The 10,064-nt window shown below is 44.0% G+C and overlaps 1 protein-coding gene across 2 annotated transcripts; it reads right to left on the bottom strand.

Moving 5' to 3' along the window:
- Positions 1-81: 81 nt before the first annotated feature.
- LOC139561205 (menin-like) lies at positions 82-9,208 on the bottom strand. 2 transcript variants are annotated; one of them, XM_071378160.1, is made up of 10 exons: positions 9,131-9,208; positions 6,505-7,029; positions 6,041-6,249; positions 5,708-5,836; positions 5,142-5,182; positions 4,880-4,967; positions 4,547-4,683; positions 3,188-3,320; positions 2,815-2,988; positions 82-1,854 (listed from the first exon to the last, which is right to left on the bottom strand). In XM_071378160.1, the coding sequence occupies exons 2-10, from the start codon at positions 6,938-6,940 to the stop codon at positions 1,342-1,344; spliced, it is 1,860 nt and encodes a 619-aa protein (XP_071234261.1). In that variant the 5' UTR covers positions 6,941-7,029; positions 9,131-9,208; the 3' UTR covers positions 82-1,341. The 2 variants fall into 2 exon arrangements, with proteins under 2 accessions (XP_071234261.1, XP_071234260.1); XM_071378159.1 differs by lacking the exon at positions 9,131-9,208 and adding an exon at positions 8,406-8,717.
- Positions 9,209-10,064: the final 856 nt, after the last annotated feature.

Here is a 10,064-nt window from a genome sequence, read left to right as displayed (position 1 = left end):
AGGATGCACACTGTACGTCTATGAACAGCCCATTATGACACGTGCAACAGTATTCCCATTATATTCAAAACAGAAAGGGTATCATATTTGAAATTATTTTATTACCTGCAAATAAAAAAAATTAAATCAAGCAAAATACTACTGTATGTAGTAGCTGGGAAAACTACAGCAATACCCTTTAAACAGTGCATGGTCTTTCTGGTCACTTTCTAATCATGAGGTGGCCTATTGCAGCTCTGGCTAGTCTCAAAACTAAAAAAAGCCACCTAAATTTGAAATAAAAAAGGCGACGTATAAGGCAACCAATAGCTAGCATGTAAGAGACAACATAGAAGGGTTGGACATTGTTACACAGTAATAGTCCGAATCACTTCCAGGGATTTCAGTCAAAAAGATGAAAATTTAGTCAAGACTAGAAAATATAGAATGGAATTCTGACTGCTTTAACAGAGCAATTCTCCCATCCCATAAAATGTTCAGGGACAGGGTGTTTTCATCATCTAAACGCCCATTACTTTGCCTTTAAAATAACTTCCACACAAGTCAACGAGAACTCAACAGTTGATGTGCCCCACTTCCCAGTTGATCCTCACAAAGTGATAGCATTTAAAAAAAAATTGTATGATACACAATCATTATTGAATCACAAGATTAAGAGGAGCAACTTGGTCAACATATGTTCAAACTTGATTAAAGTGACTACCTCCCCTCTTAAACACACACGTCATGTGCTAACCGACCCTCGTATGACCTTATTGGTAAGGCCCGGACGATGCCAGCAGCACAATATTTTTCCACGGCAAAAATGAAAACACAAACCATACAAAACCTGCTGTACGTACAATATTGTGCACTATAGCTTGGAAAATAAACAAATGTGACTGTGGATGCCTACAACTTAATGATTTATGTTTCCAACATTAGGGAGGTTTTCCAATACACGTTAAACCTGCTTTGTTTTGTTTCCTTGCCACAATACTAACGAGTATCGTGATACTGGTATCGTCCCGGCCCTACTTATTGGGACTTATGATATGATTGCTAAAATAAACTTTGGATGAAAAAAGAAAGTAAATCGCAGAATGCGCAGCAGATGCTAGCAAGTTGATGCGGCAGTCTTTTTTGTGCTGCCTCGCCTCTCACAGTCACAGCACAACGGAAATGTCCTACAGACAGCCTCTCCTCGTTTCTCTCCCAATGAAGAGAAAGTCTAGCCTGGTCCCAGATCTCTGTGTGCTGTATAGTCAACTCTTATGATAAATGACCATAAGTGTTGGCTTTACAACACAACCAGACTCGGGAACCATGCTAGAGGAATGTTCTACAGACAGAGTCCTCCTTCTACAGAGATTTACGCTGGCGCTTCATAAAGGACATGGTGTAGTCTCCCGACGGCGTGCTCTTCTGCCTCTTCATCTGCACCTGTGACTGGGCGGTGAGCTGGAGCTTGATGGCGCTGGCGTTGACCTTGGGTGCAGACAGCAGCTCCTTCATGCCCTTCATCTTCTTGCTCCGGAAGGCCACTAGAGGACTCCCACTGGGGGAGGGCAGCTGCTGGAGAGGAGAGGGCACCGGGCTGGCCGACTTGGCCTTGCCTTCGGGGTCTCCACCGCGGAGCCCTGAAGAGCGACGCCGCGTCCCGCCCTCGCCACCTACTTTCTTAGCCTGGTTGGGTTGGGTTGGCGGTGGGACAGGGGTGGTGGGGGTGGATTGTGTAGGAGGGGAAGCTTGGTCTTCCAGTCTGGACTCACGCCTCGGGCCACGTCTCCGGCCTTCACGAGGGTCCTCACTGGATTGGTCATCGTCGTCCTGGGGCTCAGGCTCTTTGGTGATGATGGACACCCTCTGACGGATCTGTGGAGGATGTACATACATTATATATACACACACAAAAGTATGTGGACACCCCTTGAAATTAGTGGATCTCGCCATTTCAGCCACACCAGTTGATGACAGGTGTATAAAATAGGGCACACAGCCATGCAATCTCCATAGACAAACATTGGCAATAGAATGGCCTTACTGAAGAGCTCAGAGACTGTCTACAAGGCAATGTCATAGGATGCCACCTTTGAAACAAGTCAGTTCGTCATGTTTCTGCCCTGCTAGAGCTGCCCCGGTCAACTGTAAGTGCTGTTATTGTGAAGTGGAAACGTCTAGGAGCAACAACGGCTCAGCTGCAAAGTGGTAGGCCACACAAGCTCATAGAACGGGACCACCAAGTGCTGAAGCGCGTAGAGCATACAAATCGTCTGTACTTGGTTGCAACACTCACTACAGAGTTCCAAACTGCATCTGGAAGCAACGTCAGCACAATAACTGTTCGTTGGGAGCTTCATGAAGCCTAAGATCACCATGCGTAATGCCAAGCGTTAGCTGGAGTGGTGTAAAGCTCGCCGCCATTGGACTCTGGAGGAGTGGAAACGCGTTCTCTGGAGTGATGAATCGTGCTTCACCATCTGGCAGTCTGACGGACAAATCTGGGTTTGGCCGATGCCAGGAGAACGCAGCAAAGAGGGGGGGGGTCAACTCCATGATTTTGGAATGAGATGTTTGACGAGCTGGTGTCCACATACTTTTGGTCATGTAGTGTAATTTACATTGAATCCAATGTGAGACAACATAATTAAAAGGCGAGAAAAAAAAAGGATAATAATAACATTGTTTCAAAGGGATGTACCACTACCATCTACAGCCAACGTTTGTGAAAAGACCAAGTTAGATTGATTGTATTATGAGTGGAACACTATATCTCTTTAAAGTAAATGGGGAAGGGTTTCGGATTTAAAAAAAATCAGGTTTGTGTTGTTTTACCTGTGGGTCAAAGCGACTGAGGGACTGGACCAGGTAGGTGGCCCAGCCAACATGAAGGACAGGGGTGGGGCTACCCTCCTCCCACTTACAGATGCCGTCATAGAAACGCAACAGGTGGGCAAAGCATTCTGGGTCCTGGAGGGCAGAGAGGGCAGCGGCCTGTATGGGCTGGTCCTAAGGGGGGTGGGGGAAATAGTGTGTTATGGAGAATAAAAAGGAAACCTTCAGAGAATAGCTTGAGAGGCAGTAGCTGTAATATGAAATATGAATGCCTCATTGACCTCTTTGACTTGAGATTAAAATGAGAAGGAGAAACATTTTATTCCATTTTCATGTACATTTCCAATAGTGCCTTGGTGGCGAGAGTCATTACCTTCTCCCCTCCCTCGCTCCCTTCTCCGCTCTCGGCGGCTGCAGCCGTCTCCTTCAGGAGGGTGGGGATGACGTCGTTGGCAATGTCAAAAAACTCCTTGTAGATTTCTTCGTCCTCGCGGAAGTAGTTGTAGCTGAGAGACAGGTGAGAAATCACACCTTGTTCTAAACACAGTCATTGAAAATTGGCAATTCAAGATTATCACTAATATAATTGTTCTGTTATTTGTTTTCCACATGAGCAGGACAAGGAGTATTAAAAGGTGTGTGCACTTAAACACTGATCTATCCCGTCTTTTTGGCAGGAAATCAAAAATACTATAGCAAATACTCAAAAACGTGACTTTTGTGTATGTTTGTAGATCACACACCATGTTCCTTTTTGTCGTGACAGCGAACAGATGGAGACGAGATTAAAGAACAATAGGTGAAACGGGAAAGGAAAGGCAGAGGGGGAAAGGGAAGGCGAAAGAGGGACGGAATGCACTGACTGTTACACTGCTCTGGGCGTGCCAGTCTCACACATGCTAGAGAAGACAGAGAGACGGGAGGGATCAGCCCCTCGGATGTTCCCTGTGAACCGGTCGGCCAGTTTTTTTTTTATAGCCCTGGCGGCCCGATGAATAGTGTATAAGCGCAAGCAAAGTGCATGTTTACTGCCCCCCCCCCACCATCTAAGAACTAGTGCCAAGGCTGGATGGTTGGGAGGAAGTTTCCTGTGATTGCATGTCCTGATGACATCGTTTTTAGTTAGACAAAATTATACCCCTGGAAGACGTGCATGCATTATGATCACTAAAATCATAAGAAAAAGAGAACCTTTTCAAGCTATATAAAGGGATATAACATTACATTTACATTTAAGTCATTTAGCAGACGCTCTTATCCAGAGCGACTTACAAATTGGAGAGCGACTTACAAATAACGCCATACAAAATGGAAATACTGCCATGCAAAACCTCAAGCTAGAATGAAATCACAATTTCAGACAACTTGTTCCAGATTTGAGACTACAAACACTAACTAACACCATAAAGTACTGAGGAAGTGTTCAAAAACATTACCGCTAGGGATCTGCTGCCCTCTGCTGTCAGAAAGGTGAAACAGCAACTGATGTAAATTGTCAATGCGTACCTCAGCCAGAGGCTTTGTCTCAGCATCCACGCAGATTTCAATATAACTTATCATACCATATAAGGCATTATCATAACCACCTAGCAAGGATTTTTAAATGAATGATGCTAAAGGTTATTTCTGTGGGTCAAACACACTTATTGCAATAAGAAAGACAGTTGACAAGGAGCAGTAGTGTGTAAGATGCATAGAGAAGGTAGCTAGGCTAGCTGCTCCAGTAACGTACTCCTGCATGACCTGTGCAGCCTCGGCCCAGGCCCCCAAGGCATCCCGGACCTCCCTGTGTCTGTAGTGGTAGCCGGCCAGGTACATGAAGGGGTAGATGTGCTCGTTGTTGTAGTACTTCTTAGCAGAGTTCACAGCCTAGAAACAAAATAAACACACTTTAAGCAAACAAATTCACAATAATGATATAAGTGAAGGAGTAAAAGCCATTAAAAAAAATATTAATTATTGACCAAAGTTAATGAAATAACCTGTATTTTAAGATCGTGACATTTTGACTTAAGGCTTTTTGAGTAAGCTTTTTACAAGAATATGTACATCTCTCCACACTCACTTTAAGGTGGATGGCGTGGGGGCTCTCTTTGCCAGGGATGGGCTCCTGGTCCTCCAGGTCTGCCAGGGTGCCCATGGCCATGGGGTATCTGTGGAACAGCAAGGGAAACGCGCTCGAGTTGGTTGATTTGACACGATAAGAACATGTTTACTACAGAAAATAATTCATTTGGATATAACCATGAGACATTTTCACTGCAACAATTCAAAAACTACTGATCTTTTTTCCTAGATACTTTTTGGTACATTACAAAAAGTATCACCTTTCCAGGTCTCCTCGCTCATACAGCAGCCATAGAAGCCTCTGTGCACAAAAAAGATCAGAGAGAGAGAGAGATCAGAAAGAGGACATCACACAGAAGCACTGATCAGGTAAATATAAACTACAGTTCGGGCATGCTTGATGTCTTGGACTTTGATGATGCCGACAGGTGCAACTCTCCCCTTACAATATCAGGAACTCCTATTCATTATATCACACATGTGCTTGTGCAGGGATTCCCAAACATTTTTGCGTCTGGGACCCCTTGTGATAGCAAATTCATCAGGGGCCCCTACAGACACCCTGGTTTGAATCCAGGCTGTATCGCAACCGGCCGTGATTGGGAGTCCCATAGGTCGGCGCACAATTGACCCAGCGTCGTCTGAGTTTGGCTGGTGTAGGCCGTCATTGTAAATAAGAATTTGTTCTTCACTGACTTGCCTAGTTAAATAAAGGTTACATTTTAAAAAATATATATATTTTGAGATCTGGCCATGGACCCCTGACCCCACTTTGGGAACCCCTGTGCTACTGTACATCTATTGTTAATATTGGTGGTGGTCTGACCTGCTGAAGTTGTAGCATCTCGGAGCTGTCAGTGTGCAGGTCCAGAGAGGGGTTGATGGCACACACCATGAAGGCCACCTCCATGTTCCTGTTACACTTCATATAGGAACCCTTTAAGTACAGCCAGCTCTGGGGAAAGGGGGGGGGAGATAAAGGTTAGGGTTGAGAGGTGTTGTGTTTTACTCTGTGATTACAAATTCAAGGTGAAAGGAGTGTGTGTGTAGAACAGCTGTTAAATGTAGTTGATATGTAGCTATATTAAAAAAAGGTATGTGAGAGTGCATGTTATTATAATGTTTCTGCAGGGGATGGAAGTATCGCTATCTTACTTACCCTCTCACCGACACCGGCAGCAACTGTCTGCCCCCTCCGGTCCTCGTTGCCCTTTCCGTGCCAGGTGACCTCTGCAGTCTCCTCTCCGTTCTTGCCAAAGATGACCCAGGCGTGGTCCTCGGACAGGGCCAGGTGCACGTCCCGCAGCCCCAGCACCTGGCATGCTGCCACCACCGCAAACGCCACCCCCGAGCTGTCCAGCTTTGTGCCTGTTCAAAATGACAAAAATATGATAAATTATTAGTAGCTTTACCCTTCTTTCAGACAACTGACTGGTGTGAGGATGGACACACTGCAATGACACAGAAACATGTTTGTCCAAGGAATATATACTAGATACTGGGCCACAAATGCAATATAGCTAATCATCCAACATAGGAGAGACTGTATCAATATTATAGATCATATTCTATTAATGTAGTTGTACCCCCATATATCCCATCCCTGCATCTAATGACCCCTACCAGTGATGAGACTGAAGAGGGACTGGATGTGGGCGCGGTCCTTAAAGTAGGAGCGGCTCAGGCTGTTCCAGATGACGTCAGATACTTTCTTCACCAGTTCCCTGCTGGACCCGCCAGCAGGCCTGCGGTACTGGGACAGATCCACAGCGCCCCGGATCTGGGCTGCGAAGCGCTCGTGCAGGGCCGATAGCATCCCTAACTCCACTGTAGGAAAGCAGGAGTTAGGGCAGTCTGGCTCCAGCGGCTCAAAGCGCACCCCCGGGACGTTTATTGGTATGACCCGGTTGACAGCCAGGAAGTGTTCTGCAAAGCCCAGGACCAATGAGAGAAGGGCTAGGTCCGGTTCAGATTTACGGAGCTCCGCGTCGAACAGCGCAACCACACCACCAATCCCCTTCAGGGGAAAGTGCTTCTTCTGGGCTGAGTGTAGCCCCATTTTGACTCCTCTCCTCTGCCACAGCTCAGTCACTCACTCACTTGGCCAGTGTGTCTTCTCTACTCTCAGCTGTAGTGATGTCATAGGGGCTGGATGAGAGCAATGTGGGAATCAGTACCAGCACACACCTTTAAAATCACTTGAGCTGTTTTTTCCTTTAAAATTCAAACGTCTTTTTTTCACTATGGATTAAATAGAATAGACTAGGTTGCCTTAGTGGGCGTGACATTTACCCACTTATCCATTCATTATGCAAAATGTGTTTAAAAATTGTAAACTAATACGGGGAACAAATATTGATATCGGATACAAAACTGGGATAGTTAAGAACAAGGGTTTCAATTAATAACAAATCCAGATTATTATAGCCAACTAACTTTTCAAAGCGCTAGTAGTGCAATCGGATTTTTATCGCCTGAAGCATGCGCACAAGTTAGATACATGCACAAGAGGGCATACTTGCCGAGCTCTTGCAATTGTTTAGCGAAATGGTTCTGCGCATGCTTCAGGTGACACCAGCGGTTTGAAAAGTTTGTAATTATACTTTCCTGTGGATATATTGTATCACATTACTACCACCAAAAGGACCAACCGCACAGACAACCAGTGAAGTACATTAAAATATAATTGTATTCAACATTCTGGCTTGTTGAGTTCGTGAGAGTAAACCTTACTGATTCAAACGCTCATTCTAACGCCTTAAGATGCTGCACAGGTATAATTTGGTTATCACTACGGCAACAGCTTCCAGCAACAACCATATTTACATCTTAGTTATAAGGAAAACACTTGTCACTTTGTTTAAATACTGTTTTACCCATTTCATATGTATATACTGTTTTCTAGTCCATCCTATTCAACTATTGCTGTACATATATTATTCTGACCACGTTCTTCAGATAACGACGTTACTAACGTTATATATTCTATCCACACACGGTCCATAATGTCTATACATCCAATCACACAGACATATGTGTATAGTTAGCAATTGCTACACTGTTGGAGCAAGGAACATACCCAATAACATCTGCTAAACATGTGTATGAGAACAACAAAATGTAATTTGATTTCTGCCCTGACGTAGACTTCAATGCAATTCAACGTTGGGTTTCCAGGCAACTAACTAACGTTACAGTAGCTAGGTAGGTTAGATAGTTTACTGAAACTGAACGGTTTCAACAACCCACACAGGACTAGAAAATTAAAAACATGTAACGTTAGCTAGCTTATTATTAATTTCTGGTCAACACCAAACATGCAGGTGGAGGCAATTACATTGAAGCTAAAACGGGCAGCTACAAATATGCAAATATACTATGTAATATGGCTAGCAAGCTATGCTAGCAGTAATCATGCCAACATGAAAAACACAGCTTGTGTATTTCAATCTACTTACAAACATTACCAAACTCATAGCCCGCTCGTATGCGCATTAAAATGTCAAAATAAACCTTATACGCACCAGTTTGTTCAAAGCTGCACCCACATGTTTTTGTTTGTGCCTTTGCCGCGCAGTGCTATGACTGTGTTGGTCTGTTCAAATCTGTCAGAACTCGGAAGATTTGGCGCGCTTGCTTAATCTTACATTGAGTCGCGCTCAATGTAATATTAGTTCAGAGTATCCGTATATCTACGAAGCTGCACGCCCAGCGCTCAGTTTAAACGTTTGAACAAACCCCCTTGTTCTGTGTTAGTGCTATAAAAGATTATGGATATACTGACAAGATACATCTCTCTCCGCCCTAACAATGGAGCCGTTGTCCACGGCACCGCGGGCTGTCTAGTTCCCACGTATCCTTTTTTTTGATTGGTGGACACATCTCATTATTGTAATTATTTTTGAATATTCAAACAGGGTTGTTGACGTCAACCGCCTGTATTCAATGGAGAGAGAATACAGTCTTTATTTTTTGGGAACTTTTGTGAGTGTAATGTTTACTGTAAATGTGTATTGTTTATTTCACTTGCTTTGGCAATGTAAACATCTGTTTCCCATGCCAATAAAGCCCCATACATTGAAACTGAGTGAGTTGCTTTGCTACTAGCCTCATGTCATGAATACCCAAAGCCATCTCCGATATAACGTTTTTTTTCTCAAAGTTGCTGTAATGTCACATGTCCTACCTATCAGTACACTACAAACAAATTAAGTAGTTTTACATTTCTATTCAATCAAATAAACCTCACCTAGGAAGAAAGCCATTCATTTTTGTTGTTGTTGACCAAAGTCGACTCTCTCCATACAAACTCCTTGCTTGGTGTGCGAAACAACGAAAATACGCCATCTGTTGGATGGAGACAGATGTTCCGCCGAGTTGGATCTCTTACTCTCTGGTGCTATCCAAAATGTGTCCCATAGAGGCCTCTAGTTGCCACAAAAGGCCGTTTTACCATGGGAAGCACCATTTCTTTTTTATTTAACCTTTATTTAAGTAGGCAAGTTAGTTAAGAACAAATTCTTATTTACAATGACAGCCTAGGAGGGGGTACGACAGATTTTTACATTTGTCAGCTCAGGGATTCAATCTAGCAATCTTTTGGTTACTGGCCCAACGCTCTAACCACGAGGCTACCTGCCACCATTGAGGGCTTCCACCATTTTAAAGTAGTCAACTGGGTGAAAATTCTTATGGGATGTAGCCTCTATAGAGCGCCACGGTGGCAGTGTCATAAAACCTAGCGGTCAAACAGCTAATTAGCGTTTCATTTTGGGGGGTAAATACAGGCAAATATATTGATTAGTCACCTTGCCCTAAAGAGATTTACACGGTTATCAAAACGTCACGCCAGGGTAAGCCTACACGAGACACATCGAAAGGTCATTGATTTATCCGGCGAGGAAGAGGCAAAGCGAGAGGTTTCACTCTAGCCATAATCTGTCCAAAATAAGCCCAAATGCGTTTCACCTGCCTTTGGAACAACGAACATTGTTAGGACGGAGACATGAGCATCTCGTTATTTTATACAGATCTGTTTTATCACCTACAACAGTGTACTACAGACGAGGTTGGTGGCACCTTAATTGGGGAGGGCAGGCTCGTGGTAAGGGTTGGAGTGAAATGGTATCAAATACATAAAACACATGGTTCCAACTTTTTATTTAGACCCTTTTTGGAATTAC

The sequence above is a fragment of the Salvelinus alpinus genome, chromosome 31, assembly GCF_045679555.1.
Source record: "Salvelinus alpinus chromosome 31, SLU_Salpinus.1, whole genome shotgun sequence".
NCBI lineage: Eukaryota > Metazoa > Chordata > Actinopteri > Salmoniformes > Salmonidae > Salvelinus > Salvelinus alpinus.
Note: the sequence above shows the minus strand (reverse complement) of the source record. Positions and strands in the feature narration are given on the sequence as shown.

Excerpts from the sequence above, each read along its gene's own strand:
- LOC139561205 (XM_071378160.1), bottom strand. The coding sequence starts at position 6,940 with ATGGGGCTACACTCAGCCCAGAAGAAGCACTTTCCCCTGAAGGGGATT. Across the intron at positions 6,250-6,504 it reads CCTCTTCAGTCTCATCACTG|GCACAAAGCTGGACAGCTCG; the intron begins GTAGGGGTCATT and ends CATTTTGAACAG. Across the intron at positions 4,684-4,879 it reads CCCACGCCATCCACCTTAAA|GCTGTGAACTCTGCTAAGAA; the intron begins GTGAGTGTGGAG and ends TTTTGTTTCTAG.